Source organism: Mus caroli, unplaced genomic scaffold, assembly GCF_978045245.1.
Source record: "Mus caroli unplaced genomic scaffold, Mus_caroli_1 scaffold_17, whole genome shotgun sequence".
Taxonomy (NCBI): domain Eukaryota; kingdom Metazoa; phylum Chordata; class Mammalia; order Rodentia; family Muridae; genus Mus; species Mus caroli.
This window is the reverse complement of record NW_028227272.1, coordinates 24,383,721-24,405,944: the sequence shown is the minus strand read 5'-3', so window position 1 is coordinate 24,405,944 and position 22,224 is coordinate 24,383,721. Positions and strand designations below refer to the sequence as shown.

The window sequence follows — 22,224 nt, the reverse complement described above, 5'->3', positions numbered from 1 at the left end:
ACTGGGGACTGTAGCCTCTGCTACAGGCGGGTGGCCAAGGATGCCTGGCAGGGGCTGGGTGGGACTAGCCACTGAAGTTTAGGGCAAGTGGAGAGAAGAAGGAGATAATAAATTGATAAGGGCACACTTTTCCAGATGGGGGATAGTAACACCCAGCAATTGTGCCTAGAAGGCAAGTTGTAAAGTAACAAACTGTGTACGTGTATCTTTTATCTGTGGATCCAAGGGTCTCAAGTGAGAGCTGGTATCCCTCCCAGAAAAAAGGCAGGCAGAACAAAAGGGAAGCAGGGAGGGGCTGCTGGCAGGCCAATCTCAGAGCAAAAGAGGAAGCTTTGAAAACTACAGGCAATGATTTTGAAAGAAGGCAGAGAAATAAAATCCTCAGTATAGAATATTGCATATACATAACACAAAAGCAAACATCTGTGAATTCATCATCTCACAATCAAAGCACTATTGTCAACTGTATTCAATTCAGGTTTAAGAACAAACCATCAAAAGACCTGAATAATCAAATGCATTGGCCAGCATATAAGGGCAGTAGGACTAATGCCAACTCCTGAGTCCTCACAAGAACTTAGTCCTCACTCTAGTCTGAGTTCTACTTCAGGCTTGCACTCAAAAGCTGAACTCAGATGCAGAGACCTTTAGCAAACTGGAGAATGCTCTCAGTAATTCAATTACTCAGAGACTCAGAATGTGGCCTCATTTGAGGCCTTTGGGGATATAACTATTTAAGGTCATGTAGGCTGAGACATGGTGCTTGAACCAATCATGAGTTTCTTCCATATGACGAGACAAAGGTGGACATTGACCGCTAGGGCACAGCTCCCCAGAGAAGCTTGCAGTATCTAATCTTAGATTTTCTGCTTCTGAGAATGCTTTCCTATCTGGTAAGGCCATCATGGCAGAGATAACATATGTTTTTCTGTAGTGCTAGAAAACTAACTCAATTGCATATCAATATTTCCCCACAATACAAGCCATGAAGAGACAATAAACAGTGGTCCACAGAAAACAACACCCAGGCTCACCTGAACTCCAGATGAGGAGTCCTGCTGCCATCAAGAAAGGCTACATTGAGCTAAATCTCTTCAATAGACCTAGAACTTTAACAGAATCATACCTCATCCTTCTTTTCCTGAATGCGTCGTCTCTCAGCCTCAATGGTTAGCTTCTCCTGGATTTCCTGAGCAATTTCACAATCATGTTGTTCACTATAAAGCAAAGGTAAAGGTGATATAAACAAAGAACAGAAGGGAGCATTCTTCTTAAACAGAAAAGTTTATTGAATACTCACTATAAGCTGATAACATATTTTAACTCAATCTGCATGGCACTGGCAAATAAGAATCAATGCCCAATTGAAAGGAGGAGAAAATTGGAACACAAAGGGACTACATTGGAAAACTGGCATCTCCTTCAGACACTGTAATGAAAGCTACATCACATCACCCAACTGGAGCCACTCTACAAGAAAACACCGGCTCTTCCAGAATTCTGCAGAAGCTGCCTTGCCCAGGAGATCAATACCCACCAATATCAAAACACAGAACACATAGAAAAAGAATGTGTGAGCAACTTCATGAAAACATCAATAATTTTGTGATTATAAGTAGTAGTATGGCTTTTTAAATGTTATATAAATAACACATAAGCTTTATTATTTTTAAATTTAGTAACAAAATGATGTGTTAAAAATTTTATAGGACAAAAAGAGCTTGCCTTCTTTAACTGTGGTTCCAAGTGGAGGCCTCTTTGGAAAATGCCAGTTTTCTCAATGCTTTGGACATTAGAAACATTGTTGCTACCACAGCTTTTTTTTTGTTTTAATTTTTTGCTTATTTGTTCAATTTTGGTATTAATGCATAAAACAGAAAATTAACAAACACCTACTATGGGCCCAGAACATTGTTCAACGTGGAGAAAACAAACAATCCGAAAGTCTTTCCTACATTTTGATGGAAGGAATCAGGGCAATCATTTTGCTAAGAAAAACAGAACCTTTAAATAGCACGTTTAAGATGTTTTTATTTATGTATAAGGGTTGCATATGTGTGTGTAGGCACCACATATGTCTAGTACACAGGGAAGCCAGAAGATGGCATTAGGCCCCTAGAAATGGAGTTATAGATGGTTGCTACAGGTGGTAATGGGAACCAAACCTGGTCCTCTCCCCGGGCAGCAAGTGCTCGTTACCACTGAGCCATCTCTCCTAGCATCTTTAAAACAGAGAAATTTCATTTTCTCAGAAATAACTATAAAGTTTCAGGTTTTTTTTTTTTAAGGAAAGGTTTAAAATTGTATAATGTGGTAGTCTGGGAAGTTACTGCTTTTACAAAGTAATCATTTAGGAAAAATGAACAAAAATGAGCTTAGCAATTACTACTTTGAAACAAGCTGGGGGAAAAAAACAATTATATTTTGCAGTTCACCTGCTAAAAAATATATTTCCCACCATTTCCCCCAAAAAACTGAACTTCAAATATTTCTGAGTGTCAGACACGTTTGTGTCCTCCATGTTCAGAATTGGCATGTTACATTACACCGGACTCTCAGGATAACCCTAACTTCCCTGGAGCAACTGAAACCCAAATGTCCTATCTCAACAAACCCAAGGAAATAAACATCATTTTAGTTTGTATCAAAAGTGGAAGATGTACCTGAAAGTTCATATGTGTCTATATAAATAGTATCTACTAACACTATACACTGTACACATAGTATACACATTATAAGGTAGTAGTAAAACAAACCAGAGTATATAGGAGCTCAAATCAGAGTTTGCTTTAAGACATGTAGGAACCAAACAATCCCTAAATAAACCATCTATAGGCCTGATCTTGGTCAGTCATGAGCTATGGGTTCTCATGTCACTGAATAAGTTATAAATCATGGCTTAGGCTTAATGACTTTCTGTTGCAGGTAAAGTAAGTTAGGATCTTACCCATTAAAACAAGAAATAAACGGTAACATGGTAATAATGAACAGAAAGAAAGCAGAAGCACAATGTGGAAAGCAGATCAAAATTTGAAAGTCACAGATGACACAGAAGATGTGAAAGTGAAGCTCAGGCTGAGCTTCATGACTTCAAAGCTTTCAAGTGAGGTGAGCTCTAAGTCATCAGCTAAACATACAGAACAGCGAGGAAGGAGGAGTACCTGAGCAAGCAGCCATCCATACTGGCTAAAGATCCCGATTTGAGTGACAAGTACTATTAATTACAATCCCTGCTGTGCCAGCTAGCTAGACTGCCAGAGAGCAAAGGCTGAAAGGTACCATTTCTAGTTTCCCAGAAGCCCCTGATTTGGGGGGGATCCTACAACGAAATGTTGTATTTCTCATAGTTAGTACATATAACCTATCACTCTACAACCCAGTGCTTTCTAGGACATTGTGCTTCTTGAAAAGCAAGGAAATCAAAGAAAGACGGAGCAGCAAACATAGCTAAGAAAAACTAAAGGAACTCATTATAGCACATAAAGAATTGGTGTCTGTTATTCCAATGCTTTCCCCAAACAAACTTACAGTCAGAAGACAAGAGATTATTTTCTTCATGACATGGGTACAAAGACTAAATTGAAAGAGACAAACCAATCAGTTCAAAGTCATAGAGCTAAAAGCGTACCGAACATGATTAACATTTCCCAATACTTATTTCAAAAACAAAAACATTTTTCAAGGAAAATTACTGGACAGCCACCATACAGTTTGAAATCCCAGACAGAAAAGAAACAGATGGGAGGGGCCCCTCCCCGCCCTAGCTGCTGGTCCCATAGGCATGCCTCAAGTCCACACCATTCCCCAGATCTCACAGGGCTTTGTAGCGCTTCTGGAGCTGAGCTTGGGCTTTGAGGTCTTCCTCTTGGAGCTGCTTAGCAACCTGCAGATCATGTTGTACCAGACGGTTCCGCTGAATGTTGGATGCCAAATGATGCTCAACTGTCCAGAATCATTAAAAAGGGAGTTAACAATATGCTGATTGGTTAATAAAAACCTCACAGTTAATTTAAGAAAAGCCTCACAATTAAAAGATCTATATTTCCACCACTCCATTTTATATTTCTAACAATAGATAAAAGCACTACAGCAATTATTCCACTAGGCACAAAGAATACAAAAAGGAGTAAGTCATTTGCTTTGGTCATATGACATAAAAGTAGCAGTGTCGTGATGTCTATATAGACACTCTAAGCTGGCCACTGTTCTTTCAACTAACTTCTGTTTCCATCCCAAGAACTCACAAATTGCTATCTAACTGTGTTTTACTTTCTACTGAAATCCTTAGTAAGTACTCAGAACAATCCACAATGTGGTGTTGGGATTATACCAGTATTATTTGGCAGAATGCATGTTTAGCATGCAGGAAGCCCTGGGTTCTATCCTTGACATACAGCATCAACTTAGAGTGGTGTTACATGTCTGTAATTTCAGCACATGGAACACAGAGCAGAAGGACTTCCAAAATCATCCTAGACTATACAGCAGGTTGCATTTCATCCTGGGCTACATGATACCCTATCTTAAACAACAAATCCACAATGTTACTGAAAGTAAACACTACCATTACCTGTGAAAAATGCCCCAGTCTCTATTTCCTGGGAAAGCCTGACATACTACAGATATACTTACAACCACTGTCTCGCTCCCAAAGAAGGGAGGAGAAAGTCTGTCCCGTTCCCCAGACAGTGAGTATTCTTCTTATCCCTGACTCTCACTTCAAAACATGTAGAATTCATTATGTACCCCTGTCATTTGCCTAGACCTATCCTTCAGGGTAGACTAAGGTATACTTAGTGACTTTCTCCTTCCCTTACAAGAAGAAACCAGGCAAGCTGCCACTAAAGAGAAAGCTGCAGGTTCATGAATTAGATGCTACTTACTTTCTTGTTCCTGCAGGCTATGGGCCAGGGTGTGGTCCTCCAGGACGGCAAAATCTCTACACACTGTAGAGGACAAAGAACAGAATGGAGAACTAATTAGTACTATTTCACTTTAATATAAAAATAAAAGAATTCTGTGTACTTTAGAACAATTTCAAATTTTTAGTTTATTAGCTTAAATAATTTGTAATACATAAAATGTCTCATTAAAGTATAAATTCATCATTCACAAAAATCCTTAATGTTGGGTCTGGAGAAATGGTCCAATGTTTAAGAACAATCACTGTTCTTGCAAAGGATCTTAGTTTGGATCCCAGCAACCCACATGGAAGCTTACAATATTGGATCACATTCTTCTGGCTTCCACAGGCATCAGGCACCCATGTGTTGCACATACATAAATGCAGATAAACACTCATACAAATAAACAAAAGTAAATAAATCATAAAATGAAAACCCATGGCTCCTGCTGAATGTCAAGTATGCCACAGAACAGTGATTAACTCTCCTCTGTTGCCTGATGTAAAAATATTAAGTACAGCCTTCAAATCCAAATTCCCATCTACCTCTCAATCTGCCTGGGAGACACTGATCCTTCCTGGCAGACAGACAGTGATCCATAGTGTGTATGTCTGTGTGTGTGTTATTGTATGTATAATATATTTATGTATATAATATATATAAATATATGCATATACTATATATTTTATAATATATATATAGTATATTGCCATCCTCTACTAAACTATTCACAAAGTACAAAGACTTCTAAAATTTCTTTGTTAAAATCAGAAAAGATGAAGACATTTATTCCTGCATACTGCATACTGAAGAATCAAGTCGTATTAACCAGTTGTAAAGCTGAGGATATTGATGCTGAAAAGGTGGCTCAGTGGTTTTTAAAGAGAGGTTACAGCTCTTGTATAAGAGGCAGGTTCCATTCCCAGTACCCACATGGCATCTCACAACAGTCTAGTCCAGTTCCAGGGGATCCATAGTCTTTTCCAGCTTTTGTGGGTACCATGAATGTATATAGTACATAAACATGCTCACAAGCAAAACACTTAAATATGTAAAAATGTTAAAGTCTGAAATAAGACTAATGATCCCTACAGTTACTGGTTTGAGTTCTCGTTTTCATTTATCTGGTTGTTGCATATATGTAGCAAAGAAAGAGGAAGGCCTGGCAAGTATGGAAAAGCTCAGACATCATTATATGTGATAAAGATACAGTAAAAGGGAGAAACCTGTTTTGTTTGCCAAAACTACCCACTAATATTGGATAGAAAATTTATGATCAGCCTTCAATATCCCACTTCAAATACCATTTGTCTATTAATCCAAACTTACACCAGCAAATTGGGCTGTTTATATGATAGTACTATTGCACTAACTCATGACACAATTTTATTCATCTGAGTCTCCAGTACCCATTGTAAATCCTGAAAGAGAGGAATATCTTATGGGCCATTTTATTCCCACTCTATAATAATGCCTGGACAGTAATTTTTAAATAGAGCATAAGGATGATTTCATTACATACACACCACACTACATACATACACACACACACACACATACACATGCACACACACACACACAGAGAACACCCCATGCATGTGAAGTTCTAAATGTTCCCACTCATGTCTACCTAGTATACTGATCCACTCATATTCTCCACCTACTCAAAACAGGCCTAAGAAGGTATCTATCAATCCTTCTTCAAGAAACAGCAAAATTTCATCAACCCAAATTCAGTACATGTATCTGCCTCTGATAGAACCATAGAACATCGAGAAAGATGGTCTACTCAGACAGGTGGTCCACTATTGATCTCCTTGGACCATAATAAAACATACCACTAAATGTATAAAAAATAATCCTGACAATTCTGAAATGGTGAGAGTGATGCTGCCTTAATGTAGAACACACTGTAATGTGTGTTTGTATGTGTGTGTGTGTGTTTGTATGTACATGTGCACCCACACACACATGCAATTTTAAGTTTGTTAAGGCAAGAAGCAAAAAGACTTAGGATGTATGTAGCACTTTGAAGCAGAGTGTAACATGTGGTAAGAAACCGATAAGAATTTGCAGAATTTGTAATTAGTTTCTTGAGTCACTGCTTTGAAAAATCTAACCTATGACCTCAGAAGTTGCTGGCTGCCAAATACTTTTAAAGATAGAAAATATTAACTATATGAAAAAAATTAAATAAAACAAGTCAAGGTCAGTAAGTCAAAAACAGAAAGAAAAAGTTTTAAATCCAGTAATAAGACATCTCAGGGGTTAATAATCCTGCAATATGGACAGCAGATAAAAAGAGAAAAACCTATTTTTGCATTAAAAAGTTCTGCAACAGGATAGATCCTTGCAGATATGCAACTAAAAGAGTTACTGTGTTAATTCCAATACCAACACATATAGCACCAGAAATCTTTATTCCCAAGGAGATATCAAGAACAATAGCATTATATGACAGACTTTATTCCAAACAGTCACTGTTCACAGAAAAGGTAAATAGCTTATCACCTCATCCAATGTGTAAACAACAGTGATAAACACAAACAGTTTCAATAGTGGTCAAATCCAGCCTTAGCCTGTCCAATCCAAGTAATGGTTTATATCCCCAGTAAGTACTGTTATAGCATAAAGGCTGCCTCCTCTCAAACCAGAACAGTAAGTAACTAAGTAAAATGGTCTTCAGAAAAATACAATCTGTGACCTACAGTGGATACCATGTACAGTGCAGTCTTAGTTTAAGCCGGAAGACATCCACATTCTCTAAAGCATACTACGGAACCGTGGCACTATGAAGCCTCCTGTTTTGCATAACACGTACAGACCAAGTAACATCTGTGGTATATACAAGTAGAAGAGCCAAACAGTGATGTTGGGAAGCCTTATAGAATACTATTATTATTATTATTATTATTATTATTGGTTTTAGAGCTTTACTGTAGAAAGGCAGAGAGAAAGAGAAAAGGTAGAAAAGGAGAGGCCAGCCATGGCCAAGTGGAGAGAGGGGGAAGGAAGGGGGAGAAAGAAAGCTAGAGAATAAGAGAGGTAAGAACTTAAGAGCTAGAATACTCTGGACTACAACAGTAATATCTGACTTTTCAACTTGAGTTGAATTTTCAGAATGTTCCAGAAAGAATAAGCATAAAAAAACCCTAATAATATAGCATAGGATTACAACGTAACTAAAATTCCTTTCCTTTTGAGACATTCTATTTTCCAATAATTTTCCATAAAGTGGATACTTACAATCCTTTCAAAACATTTTATAATAAAAAGATGTGTTTTTACAGTAGCTTAAATATCCAAACAGTAGAGCAACAAATACTCATTAGGAAAAGGACAGGTTTTAGTAGGTTTTGATTCAATTTATACTATTCCCTTAGAGCTTTTGTGTATTATGGCAAAGAATACAAATAAATCTATGTAAATCTGTCTGATTTTTCTGAAGCAGCAAATGTAAAATACAAATAGTTGTTCCACTCTTACCAGAAAAATAAATAAAGCCAGTTTTCCACTTGGAGCAACTATTCATTAGCATACAATATGCAGGTGAATTCATGTTGAAACTTAAATAAAAACAAAGATTTATAGAACAGAAAGATACGTGTGTAAGCTTAAACATGTGCATAGATGCACAAATGTCATACACACACACACACACACACACACACACACAGACCCCCCCCCCCACAGACCGGCACACTCACACAAAACACAAGTCTAAGCACAGAAGAGACATTTTTAAAAGTAGAACAATCTAATCTCAAAATTTTAACTCTTATGCAGTTTATCAAAGTAAATTTCTGTGCCACTAATGTGTCCTACCGCCAAATTCAAAGCTAAGTGTAAAACCAGTAACTTAAACCACTTACTTGGCAAGCAGCACTATAGCTAACCACAGACATAGCAGATTATAGGCCAGCAGTTCTGAAAATGCTGAGATGATACAAGTCATCAAATCAGAAGTACTACTTTACTATCGCAAGCCACTTACTTCATTATCAAGACCACAGAGAAACTAAGTGAGTATTCAAAGAGAAAACACTGAGTCAGGAATTTCCATCTGCCAGGGAAAATGACTGGGGCTCAGAGCAGCAGGGAAAACTCCAGGAAAGCAGCAGGGGACAGAAGAATTGTTACTCATACTGGTGACACTTCTTGAAAGAAATAACTTTCCATTAGTAACTCATGTTGCCCTTATAAGTTTAGAAAATCCAACTCCATAAACTTCCTTTGTTACAGAAATGAACTTTATGTGTTGAAATTACTGTGAAACCTAAATCATTTGGCAGTAGTGACAAACCATAAGCAAGTTACATTTCAGATCTGGTCTATTTTCAGAAAATAAAGATACACACACTCATAGATATACAGACTTGAGTAACAGCATCTGCTTTCTCAAGGAACACCTACAGTTGAGATCAGTTCAGTCAGAAGACCACCAAACTGGTGGCTGGGCTCTGCCTTCTTATATGCCGTCCAGTAGACATAAGGGTTCCCTCAGCACTGCATGTGATGTATATTCTCCATGTCCCAACAATCAGTAGACAAATTAGGGAAGACTTCATTTGAAGACCAAAAGCTGAATGCTCGATTGAAGTATTATTTATCTGTAACCTAAGAACACAGTACTTTCTCACACTATACTAGTCACATGTACCTATTTCAGCCGTTTCCATGACATGTTTCCAGTGCTAAGCTGTTACATGGAACTGGTGAGTACTATTTTGTAGGATATAGCATAATTTTATCATCAAAGAAGTTTTATTGGGTAACAATATTCTAGATAATTAGATCTCCACAGATGGAAGAGTGCTCATTTAGATAAATGCATCACTCAGGAACCTGAATTAGGCTCTACAACATTAAATGCCTAAATCCAATACTACATGTGAACACATGTATGCAACATCAGTGTGCAGGTATATGTATGTATATGTGTCTGCAGATATGCGGAAGCACACCTGTTTTAACCAACAGTTACTAATCACTTTGCACAAACACCTGAGGGTCTTGAGAGAGTGACTACTTTAGCCACTAATTTAGCCTCAGATGCTATGTCCTAAGAGCTCTCCTGTTTCCTGTGCCTTAGCTCTACAGCTGGTGGCAGTTTTTGTAACTTCAGAGGGATACAAAGGAAAAGAGTCATTCTACATTTGGGAGGCAACCACTGTGGAGATACAATCACACAGCTCAAACAGGAAAGGGAGCAGGCATTCCTCATAGTTAATGGGGTTCACTCATCTAGAGTCTCATTATACCCAAGGATCCTGCAATCAGATTAGCAAATGTGTATAGCCATGATTTTCAACAGGCCTTGAAAATCAAACTGATCACAACTGAAAAACTTTTTCCTCCTAAACATTTGCCTGCATTCCTTTTGGATAATTACATTGTATTTGGTTGATTTTACAACAATCCAGGAATATCTGGACTTAAAATAACTAAATTAGTCTATCATAAAAATTAATAAAACAGAAGCACCTCTATTTTAAAACATTCCATTTATTTTCAAATAAATACAGAATTTCCTCATGATCTTTATAAAAAGATGAAGCTCTCATACATTTCTGGAGTATATGTATGTATTCTATACGACACTAGTCCTGTGAGACACTCAATTATTATACACTGCACAAGAAAGCAGAAAGGGGTTGCCATGTCTGGCTCAAAAATTCTCTAATTGAATATTCCGATAACATGTAAGTGTAAGCATGTTTTCTCAGCTATGACAGAAGAAACCATCAGTAAGTATGAAGCAAAGCCAATCATTCTCAAACTACTCCTCTTATTCTGACAAAGGCAGTCTCAGTCTAGAAAACAGGAGACAATTGTGAGCCACAAGGCATTCTCAAAGATTATCTATAGCAATATATATGCAGTAACACACAAAAGTGTTTCAAAGCATTTTTCCTCTAAAATCATCCAGATAGTAAGAATTAGTTTATCCTACTTTGAATTCTTTTACCCAAAAGACATTCCACCCATCTGTTTCATTTTCTGAGCAGCACTGTCCCTGGCAGCAAGTTCTCTGTTTGCCTAGAAAGAAAAGCCGCTCATCTCCTTAAACCTCTGTAGAATAAACCTAGTCCTGCTCATTAAAACCCAAATGATCACATCCAACCCAACTTACCCTATCTATTGGTAAGTCCTAGTTCCTAAAAATTTGGTTTATCTAAGTCTGACTGTACACTTTCACTTCTCTTCTGGAAGTACATACTTGGTTGCTGTGTATTCCCCTATTATCATTAGTAAATTTATTTCATTAAAAATAAGTAACCTATACTAAAAACTTCCAACTTTATTGGAGCTCATAAGAAAAGTAGACAAGGGAAATATCTCTAAAAGATTTTCCCCAAAATTGTAAAATTCAGATTTTCATTCTGATAACTCTGTCAAAATCTATACAAGTTTCCAGTAACCTCAAAATATGTAAAATAAAAATTAGGTAAGAAACAAATCAGCAAGTCTTGAGATTGCCACAAGTTTAGTCTGAAACATCACCATATCTCTATGTAGATGACCCTGAGATCACAGGCGCCTTCCTAGACTACATTCAGTCTCATGATTCAGGGTCCGCACAGATCAGACCTACTTTACTAATATCACACAAGAAGACTAAAATTAGATAAGCAGTAATTACAAAGAAACCAGCCTGTGGTTCCCAGTATAAACCTAAGACTATAATACAAAACATGAGGAAATACACAAAGCTCTTTAAAGTGGTTACGTAAACTGAGTGCAGTACTTTTTTTTGTTTGTTTGTTTTTGTTTTATGTGGTGGTTTAAACAGTTTGGCCCCACAGACTCGAGTATGTAAATGCTTGACCCATGGGGAGTGAGACTATTAAGAGATGAGGCCTGTTGAAAGAAGTATGCCACTGTAGGAGAGGGCTTTGAGGTCAGCTATGCTCAAGCTCCACACAGTGTAGAACTCCAGTCTCCTCCAGGCTGCCTTCAAATCAAATTATAGACCTCTCCAAGACCATGTCTACCCACATACTGCCATGCTCCCATGAAGATAATAGACTAAACCTATAAAACTATAAGCCAGCCCCAATTAAGTGTTTTCCTTTATAAGAATTGTCGTGATCATGGTGTCTCTTCACAGCAATGAAAACCAAACTAAGACATTTTGTTTATTTCTTTGAGTAAGAAAACCTTATTTATCTGATTGGTATTCAAATAACATAAATAATTAAAATTTTATCTTTATATGTATAGTGTATTGCCTGAACGTATACTTGCATATACCAGATGTATATTGTACCTACATAGGGCCAATAAGGGCTTTAGATCTCCTGGGACTGAAGCTACAGAGAGCTGTGAGCTCCCTTGTGGGTCGAATGAGTACCTAGTACTCAGAACTGCTAAGCTATCTCTCCAGCCCCACAAGTGAATTTTTGAAAGCTCTCTATTCTCAACAAAAGGCTGGAAACTCAGCTATTACCATGAAAGCAGAAAAGCAAAAAAATCACCGAGATGGATTCCAGTAAGGATGCTAAGCTCCAAGATAAACAGCACAACATGGCAACGTGAATATGTTGTGAATTTTGTTTAGTATTTCACAGATCTATTTCCATGGAAAATAAAACATCATCTTTGGAGCTACACAGATCCGACTCATACATTGCTTACTCATCAGATAAAACCCTTAAGAAAATTCTTTAATCTGTTTCTTATTTGGAGAATCTCAACCTCATGTTTCTTATCTGGGGAATGTAATTTATTGAGTACAAAGTTCTAAAGACCAGGAATAAAAGTTTCTGGTACATTATGGAACAATAGGACTCAATATAAAATGGAAATAATGAGTATTTCCATAGGCTAAAAGGCTCTTGATAAATATTTAGACATGTTAACTTTGGTTTAAACATTATGTCATATATCCATGTATCAAAATACCCATATTTAAATATGTACAATCAAGTAATTCTAGGGATGGCTCAGTTACTGAAAAAGTGTACATTAGAAATGTTTACAGCAAATGAGTCATCTCCTACACTTGATCTTAAAATAAAGACAAAAATAAAAATGATAGCTATATTACATACTGCTAATGCAGAATTGTAAATGCACACATTTTGTAGAACTCCTCTCCTGCAAAATAGTTCCCTACCTTTTAAGGAAATATACAGGGAAACCCATAAATAGAGAGCAAGCAAAAAGCTAATTAAAGACAAGGAGAGTGAGTCTTCTTCGTAAAATTAGCACTGGATGCATGAAGCCTCAATCATTTCCACTGCATTTTACAGTGTGCACTTCAGGTTTCACTTAATGATTATGAATTTAAAAATGAATTAAGATCCTCAAGACAGACTTGGAGACAGATATCCTTTAGGTTTTAGCAGTTAATGAAGTTGTACATTTACATGCCAGAAAGGGCTTCTGACAAGGCTCCCTCCCACTCGGTCATCACATCCCTGCTATTTCAGCAATGCCCCCTTTCTGTTCAGAACTTTCAAATATCAACTCTATGGAATTTTAACAGAGAAACAATAAGGGGTGGCAGCTTCTGGATCATCCCAGGATGGGTAAAGACAACCTTCAAGTGGAGTACCTGGTGTCTGATGTGAGGACCAACTGGAGCACAGGAACACACAGCATGGGTCTGCCCAGCCTCAGGAGCTAGAGCCCAAGAGCAACAGATGGGTGACAGGACACCCAAGCAGCCTTGGAGAAAACAGCAACCCAGAGGCCTTTAATGTTACTAACCAAAAGTAGTATCTGTGGTATAGAAAGGTATTCTGTACAATACCAACCTGCAACCTAGCCACAAAACATTTGACCTATAATTTGCCCTGTCTGCAAAATATGCTAGGTCAATGCTAGCATCAGCTTTGTGGGAGTAACCAACCAATATCTGATTTGACTTAAGCCCCACTCCATGAGATGGAATACATACTAGTAGTTTAACCAAGAATCAGAGCCTAGATAGCCCAAAAACCAAAGGTAAAACCAGGCACTACTAGTCTATAAAACAAAAACAAACAAACAAAAAGCTAACAATAAAATGACTTCTATTAATATTTGGCTATAATTATAGATCAGTCCATCATTCCTTCATCAGAGATGCTTCCTCTAACAGCAGAGACGAAAAGAGACCCACCCTCAGACATTATGCAGAGAGAGAGAGAGAGAGAGAGAGACAGAATCTAAATGGGATGACTCCATCAAATCCCTCTCCTCAGAGCTCACAGAATACCCAAAGAAAAGGAGGCAATAAGAATGTAAGAGCCAGAAGGGAACAGGAGACACAAGGAGAATAGGGCACTCCAAATCAAATAAGCAAAGTGCATATGAACTCAGACTGAAGCACCAAGCACAGGGCCTATACCATGGGTCTGAGCCAGGATGTCTGCGTATATTTTATACCTTTTAGCTTAGTATCTAAATGAGATTTCAGAGTCTGAGAATGAGTGGGTGTTTGATTCCTGTACCTGCTTCTTGGGACTCTTCCTCTTGTTGGCTTGCCATGCCAACTTCAATACGATGGTTTTTGCTTTATCTTAATACATTTTATTTTCTTATGCTTGATTGTTATCTTTTAAAAGCTTGTTCTTTTTAAATAAGAGACAGAAAGGGAGTAGATCCAAAGAGGAAGAGAGGTGGGAAGGAACTGGAGCGGGGGAGGGAAGCAGAGTGAAGGGAAACTACAATCAGGATATAATATTTGAGAAAAGAATCTATTTTCGTTATTTTGTCTTTTTTTTTTTTTTCCAGAGCTGAGGACCGAACCCAGGGCCTTAGGCTTGCTAGGCAAGTGCTCTACCACTGAGCTAAATCCCCAACCCCAAGAATCTATTTTCAATAAAAGGAGAAAAATTTAAGCCCAGCTTAAAATAATGAAGCCATACAACAGATATCTGGGAAAACAAAAGAAGCAGACCTCAATTAGAATCCAGCTATCACTGATTAAACAAGGAACGTTTTGTAGGCAGAGCCAGAATGTGACCTATAAATGAAGACACTAAGGTTTTTTAAAAGCTGCTGGCCCAGATCTTGGAACAAATGAGCACTCTAGATTCGAATTAACAGAACTAATAGAACATTGAGTCCTTTCTCCGATTTTCTCTATTTCCAGTTTCCAAATGTCCTCAAAATTGGAGAATGTGAGTCTTAAAGTAAATTGTGAGTTCCTCTACAGTCAGGAAACAAACTAGTTATGCTACTGGTACAGAGACAGAGAAGAAAGACTTACACCATTCACACTTTTAGTATAGTGAAGAAAATTTTTTTTCTAGAATAAACTGAGTAAACTAGAGTAAACTGAAGGAAAGTAACCCCATCTTGAAGACTCATTACAAAAGGCAAAGCAAAAATGCCCAGTGGTAGCCTCCCTGGTTATCTTCAGTGAGGAGCTTCCTTGGGATTGCAAATGCCCAGCAGATACAAAGCTTTCAAGGTTTGGTAGCAAACTGAGGCAGAGAGTCACTGAAGTAGTACTTCGTCTATGCAAATGCACATAGGTTTTTGAAGACAGCCAATTGTTTAAGCAGTAAGAAGAAAGGAAGGAATGAAGGAACGAAGAAAGGAAGGAAGGAAGGAAGAAGAAAAAGGAAGGGAAGGGAAAAAAAGAAAGCAGCAGAGGGAGGGAGAGCGGGTGGGTGAGTGGGTAAAAGATAAGAGCAAGCAAATTTATTTTAAAAGATGGGTCTCCTAAAACCAGGTCTATAGTTCAGTGGTGGAATGGTTGTCTGGAATATGTAAAGTTCTGGGTTTGATATGAAGGTAAAGTTATAATAGTGCTCATACTGATAACTGTAACACTAAAGGAGTTATCTTAGGTAATTTTCATTGAACTAAGTTTAAAAGATTTGTTTGTCATTTATAAAGTACCAGGCAACATCACTACACTGTGGCAGCCAATGCCTCTGTCACGACTGTCCTACAACACATTATTTGCTGAAATTCTAGTTTTACAGCCATTATAATTTGCATTTTTGAACCATTAAAAGCTTAAAAGACACCTTCAGTTCACCTGTCAAGAAAGCATATATGTGTGTGTGTGTGTGTGTGTGTGTGTGTGTATAGTCACTGCAAAAACTTTTAAAACTCAAGCATCCTTGGGCTAAGGATGCCACAATATTCTGCACCTATATTTCCCAAATGCTCAATACAAATACAATCTTGTGTATAAAGTAAACTTCCTGCAACATCTACTAGACATCTAACTGACATAAAAAAAAAAAAAAGAAAGAAAGAAAAAATAGAAAGGAAAGGAAAGAAAGGGAGGGAGGGAGGGGGGAAACAGGTTAAAAAACAGGTTAGGTACAGATATTTAATAAAGCTGTGCACAGTGCTGGGATGTTAAACTAAGATTTAAAACTGACATTACTTGATAAGTATATGCCTCAAAGATATTAAGAATGCCTGGAGAATTGTTCAAATTCAATTAGAAGTCTAATTATAAAAATAAGCAAACTTTGTTAACAGACTCTACAACTATTCACAACCACATACTAAACAGAGTATTTTACTGTATATAAATCATTACTCAATGAACTCTATTGAAAATGGAAGCAAAGGGAAAGGACGAAGAGGGATATGCAAACAAGTATTAGGTAAACTGTAAGGTTTTCATGACACTGTTATTACCAACTCTCCTGTGCACACACCCACCTGTGTGTGTGTGTATGTGCATGTATGTGTGTGTGTGCACATTTGTGCTTTTAAATGAAATGACGGTATGTTTTTAAAACTATTGGAGTATTCCTTTACGCTAGTTTCTTATTTCAAACACCTAAAAAAAATCTCTGAGTCCTCTTGAATATAACACTAATTATCCATTCAAGGTTTCATCAAAGATCTAGGTGTCCTAATTGTCTTATCTATGAAGCTAGGACATCTTTTAAGTGTGTCACCAGCTAAAATTCTTCATCCAATGCCACTAACAATGGCTACTTGGCAAAATGCTTTAGTGACTGAAGTAAAATTCATGCATCTGGAAAATGCTTACAGATAGTAAGGAAAGATCAGAAACTATGGTTTCCCTGAGAATACTATGATTTCCCTGAGTATACTTCTCTAAAAAAAATTAATTTTAGACAGTTCATATTCTTAAATATTAACCCTTTCATGAAGGTTGAGTACAAAAGAAAAGACAAGTGTTTTTGTTTTTCTTTTTTTCCCAAATAGAAAATCACTGAGGTAGGGGTGTGATTTTTTAATAATTCACACAATTTATTTCCTCAACCATAAGAGCTGAAAAAAAAATGTCTGGTTAGAAAATAAAGCCTATGAAACATCATAGGAAAATTATCCCTAAAAACACTTTACAGAAAAATCCCTCAATCTTGTCGCTCATAGTGTTCACCCCAGTATTTTAAACACGATGGATAGCACAATCTGACACACTTCACAGGTGAGATGTGCATATAAACACAACAATTCAAAAGAAACAGGTGGGAAGAAGGGTGAGCAGGGGGCAGGAGAGGAGGGCAGACTGAGCTGGTACCACAGGCCCTCAGAACCTCACCTGTTCAGTATGACCACCCATTCCCATCTCTGCTGCCCAGAGCTCTGTAACTAAAAGGGCTGCATTGCCAGCATACACTGTTTTTAGTGCTTTCTACTCTGTCCATTTACAAATGACAGCGAGCTTTATTGTTTTCTAAAGGGCAACTGTATTCTCTGTACCTGCAGTATTGCTGGGTCTGTAGTTTTGTTTGTGTTGTTTTCTATTTTACAGACCCATTTGGGGAAAAATGCACTTACTCATTCAAGAAATCATTACACTAAAATAAAGTGACAGATTTTCACCTCCTACAACATGCAAGAATGTAAATGTGTACATGTTTGTTTAGTTTATGACAAAGGGTCTTACTATGTAGTTCAAGACTGCCTCAAATTTATACCTCTCCTGCTTACTGAGATTACAGGCATGGTACAGACAGCTCAATCTAAAAGGTTCTCTACAACTCTGCATTCTATACTGCAATTGAAGGCAAGATCATAACCATGTAGCCCAGAGCACTTTTATTATGGAGCTATTGTCTCTCTCACCTTATATGGCAAGGAACAGATTTTCAAAGATCTGTATCAGGCAGCTACAGAGGTGGCTCACAGGTTAAGAGAACTAGTTACTCTCCCAGAAACCCTGTATTCAATTCCCAGATGGCAGCTCATAACCATCTGTAGTAATGCCAGTTCCAGGGGTTCCAACACTGTCTTCTGTGTTCCATCGGCTCCAAGCATCCAAATGGTAAAGCTGTACATACAGACTAAACACCCAAACACAAAAAAAATTACACATATACACATATATATGTGTGTGTGTATATATATATATATATATATATGTGTGTATGTATATATATATATATATATACACACACACACAGAGTCCCACTGCTTTGTACTTAAAATGATGCCTTTAGTATAATTTTATTCTAATATAATTTTCAAAGCCAGAAGTAAAGCAAGCAATTTCTTCTGCATGTTTTACATGTTTATATTAGATATTTACATACATGTGCATATATAGAAGTGTGTTTACAATTTCCATGGTGGCATTATTGATATGTGATATACATAATTAAAAGGAACTATGTCTTTAAAATTCTACAGTCAGAGAAAGAATCTGAAACAGTTATGTTATAAATAGGATATCTAAAGCAGACAATGGAGATCTAAAATATGTATACTCATTTTGTTATTCACTCACATATTTAAATATTTCATGAGTAACTGCTGGCACCATAAAAGCCATGGATCTAGATGAGGAGATAAATAAAATATTTGTAAGAAACCCTATCATGGACTCATGAAAACCAGCACACTCTGCTGTGGAACTTGGAAGAGAAGGAAAGGTAACCTTGCCCTGGGACCCACAGCAGCTGCCCACAGGACAGGTGTGCTGGACCTCTGAAAGCACCCAATTAACTCACCATGCCAGGCATGATTCTACCCTCCTCTCCAAGTTCTAAAGTTACACCAATAATTTAATTTACCCAACTGTGCAACCTGGGAGTCTGAGACTCCTAATCAATCAGTGCTTTCTAGGTGTGACTCTTTGTATAACTACTTCCAAAACTGCATTAAAGTTTACTGTTTATTATAAAAAATAAAGAGTCACAAACAAGGCCTGTACTCTAAAAGTAAGTCTGCATGCCCTGACTTTCGATGGAAAGCCACTACACACAAGCACACGAGGGGCTGTTATGGACTTGGCAAACGATGAGCCTTGCCAGCCATCTGAACAATAGGAACACAAAACAAAACAAGACTTGGAGAATTGTGAAATGGAAATAGGGTTCGAGGGATGGGGGAAGACTGATGGAGAAAATATTTCCTTTACAAAAAGTATATGGAGGTTCCAAACCTATTTTGATTAGGAAATAGGGGTGTGCTGACATTTAAATGGCTTAACTCTTATCACTTGTATAAACTCAGAGTTGTGTTGTCTCCGAATTTGTTATTTTCGAAAGTATACACTTCATAATTGTGTATGTTTGAAGGGTCTTCTCAATGAAGCTCTGACCTCCATACAAACCAAAGAGGCAAGCATTTCATGTTAATCTAGGGAAGAAGATTGTGAAGTAGTCCTGTACCTTGCTATCTGTTTTTGATACACCAAATATCAAAGCATCCTTCCCTCTCTTAAAGAAAGGGCAGTGAGACAGGACACACAGCCTCATTTTTCTCAGTCTCTATTACAATCTACCCCATGATGTCAACTGTAACCTGCATAAATCTACCAAAGTTTAAATTCCGAAGAAAAGTGGAAAACACAAGAAGTAGTATTTGCGTTTTTAATGAGGCTCAAATAATCTGAGCCAAAACTTTAAACAAAGTGCTACTAAGTGGCTTGGACTCAGCTGAGGGGCTTCAGGGCTACTCAGTGTCAGAACACACTCTGCTTCTTCACTGGTCTCTTCGGGTTCTCTTTAATTAGTTGGAAAGATTGTTAGGTGGCAACTGGGTCATAATTAAGAATTATATGAGAGAGATACAAGTTATTAGGCTTGAATACTTCCAAGATCAAATTCTCACCACTCTGGGGATGCTCCTAGTAAACCCATCATGGCCTTTGATGGTCTCAGAGCCAGGCACTTGTAAGAATGATGATCCCAACAGCTTTTGACCTCCTTCAAAGTGAGCATGTGACAAATTCTAATTTAGCAAAGACACGTGGAAGAGCCACACTAAATGTCCCTGTCATTTCATCAGAGTCCCTAAACAGGATTGCCAACCACGGTACCACAATATCCAGAATGAAAACCAAAGTAAACATATGAAAACTTGTAGAGCTGGGGGGTGAAAAACTCTTACAGGCCTAGATGGAAAGTGGGGAACTCCTTGAGAAATAAGATACTAGCACAAGTTAGGCATGTCTTGGTTAAAAAAAAAAAAAAAAAAAAAAAATGAAAAGACCTCAGGGTTTCCAAGCGTACGCAAAAAAGTTCTTTCCAGATCACTGACACAAGTGGAAGGCTGGGGGAAGTCATGGCACCTCAACACTGAAGCTTTGCACCTCAGGTCAGGTTTTGTTTGAACTCCAGTATCAGCAACACCCACCATCAATGAAAGTACTACCAAGGGAGCACTTTGTCTTCAGACAGAAAACCAACACCTTTGCACACAAAACCCCTATCCAAAAGCAAGAGGGGAGCTCTACAGCTGGTCTCCAGGTGAAGAACCAATTTGTCTTCCCAGTGGCTCCTTAGACTCCATTAACTAAAAACTATAATAACCAAAGTCAAGTTAGGGACAGAAACGATGGAAAAATACCAAGACCAAAAGCTCAGCCCGAAGGCATTATTACTCTTTAGAAACAATGGAGTAGATCCAAACCTACTACAATTTAAACATAAAATCATTGACTCCTAGCCACGGTGCTCCTCGAGCAGATGCAGCCAAGTAGTCACTAATTGTCTTGGGATCTCCAAATTGGCCGGAGCGAGACCATCTGAGTCACTTGAAATTGGCAATGAAGCCTAAAGTCTCAAGAAAGGAAAAACTCCTTCACTTACACAACACACACACCCCAGTCCCAGACCGTGTTGGCCACAGATCTCTGATGAAACAAAAGAGATCCACAACAAAGACGCCCCTCCGAACTTTAAGAGAGAGCACTCTTGAAGGTTCTAGGTGTTGTTATAATGGAACTCCAGTGCTTCCCAAGAAGGGAAAGACAAAGAGTGACATGAAGATGAGCCAGTAACCAAAACAATAAAAAATGCTAGGCCCCGGGGAGGGGAGGAGAGATGAAGTAAGCTAGGCCTGGCCAGTACTAGTCAATCTTATTTTCCTGGACTTTAATATAGCAGCCATGGGGGGTGGCGGGGGTAACAGGATCACAAGCTTCCACCCCCTCCAGTCTGGTCTTTATTAAAATGGAAGTGGGGAGATCATCTTTATAGGGGCTTGAGGTCCACCATTCAAAGCAATGTCAACCCTAAGATTTTCAACATTTTGGAAGCTAAGAGCCAGCCAGACTTTAGACTAGGAAGAAGAAGTGGGAGAAGGGAGGAAGGGAGAGAGGAGGGAAAGAAAGGAGGAGGGAGATAGAGGATAGAAGAGAAAAGAAGGAGGGAGAAGAGAGGAACAGGAGCAGAGGAGGGAGAGGGTCATGTTTCAAAACAAAGGCTCCACTCCACACGGAACGCCACCCCCTGGCCTTGGCCAGCCTGGAAGGGCTGGGATTTTTACATCAAGCGTCCACTGGGCAGAACAAGGCCGCGCGGCCAGGCGAGCGCCTCCCGCAGCCGCAGGCGGACCCAGCCAGCCCGCGGCGCTCCTAGCCCGCCCCGCACCCCGCGCAGCCCGGCTCCCCGGAGCCCGCGAGCCCCGGCCTACCTTCCTTCACGCCCGGCAACTTGGACTGATCTACACTCACGTCGGCCATGGCGGCCGCTGGGCCTCGGGCGCGCGGAGATCTCGGCGCACGCCCACCCCGCGGGCTGGCCCGGGTGGACGCCGGACTCTCCCGGGCCGGAAATGCACCGGAGTCCAGTACGGAGGGAGAGAGGAGCCAGAAAGGCGGCGGCAGCGGCCAGAAAGGCGGCGGCGGCGGCGGCGGCGGCGGCGGCGGCGGGGGCGGCGGGGGGCGGGGGCTGCAAGGCTGCACCGCACGCAGAGGCGCGCGAGCCAGACCGCCTCCCCTCGCCTCTGTGCCTGCCGCACCCAGCCCAGGCCACAGCTCTGCGGCCTGAAGGCCGGGGCCCCAAGGCTGCACCTGCCAGCTAGGCGCTGCCGGGACACGGCCTATCTGAGCTCCACTGTGGGATTTAAGACTTGTGTAAAGTGCTTATTGAGTGCCAGGCACTAATCCTTATATCTGGGATTAGTGGGCATATACATACATACTTACAAACAA

At 39.1% G+C, this 22,224-nt stretch overlaps 1 protein-coding gene across 2 annotated transcripts in view; it reads right to left on the bottom strand.

The window, feature by feature from the left end:
- The window catches only part of Ccdc50 (coiled-coil domain containing 50), a 50,574-nt gene extending 28,647 nt beyond the window's left edge, over window positions 1-21,927 (bottom strand). For both annotated transcript variants that reach the window (XM_021184785.3, XM_021184786.3), the window contains exons 1-4: window positions 21,705-21,927; window positions 4,884-4,946; window positions 3,816-3,942; window positions 1,127-1,217 (exon numbers count right to left, since the gene is read on the bottom strand). In XM_021184785.3, coding sequence (XP_021040444.1) covers window positions 1,127-1,217; window positions 3,816-3,942; window positions 4,884-4,946; window positions 21,705-21,753 — 330 coding nt within the window. In that variant the 5' untranslated portion in view covers window positions 21,754-21,927. The remainder of the gene's footprint in view (window positions 1-1,126; window positions 1,218-3,815; window positions 3,943-4,883; window positions 4,947-21,704) is intronic.
- Between the last annotated feature and the right edge of the window lie 297 nt (window positions 21,928-22,224).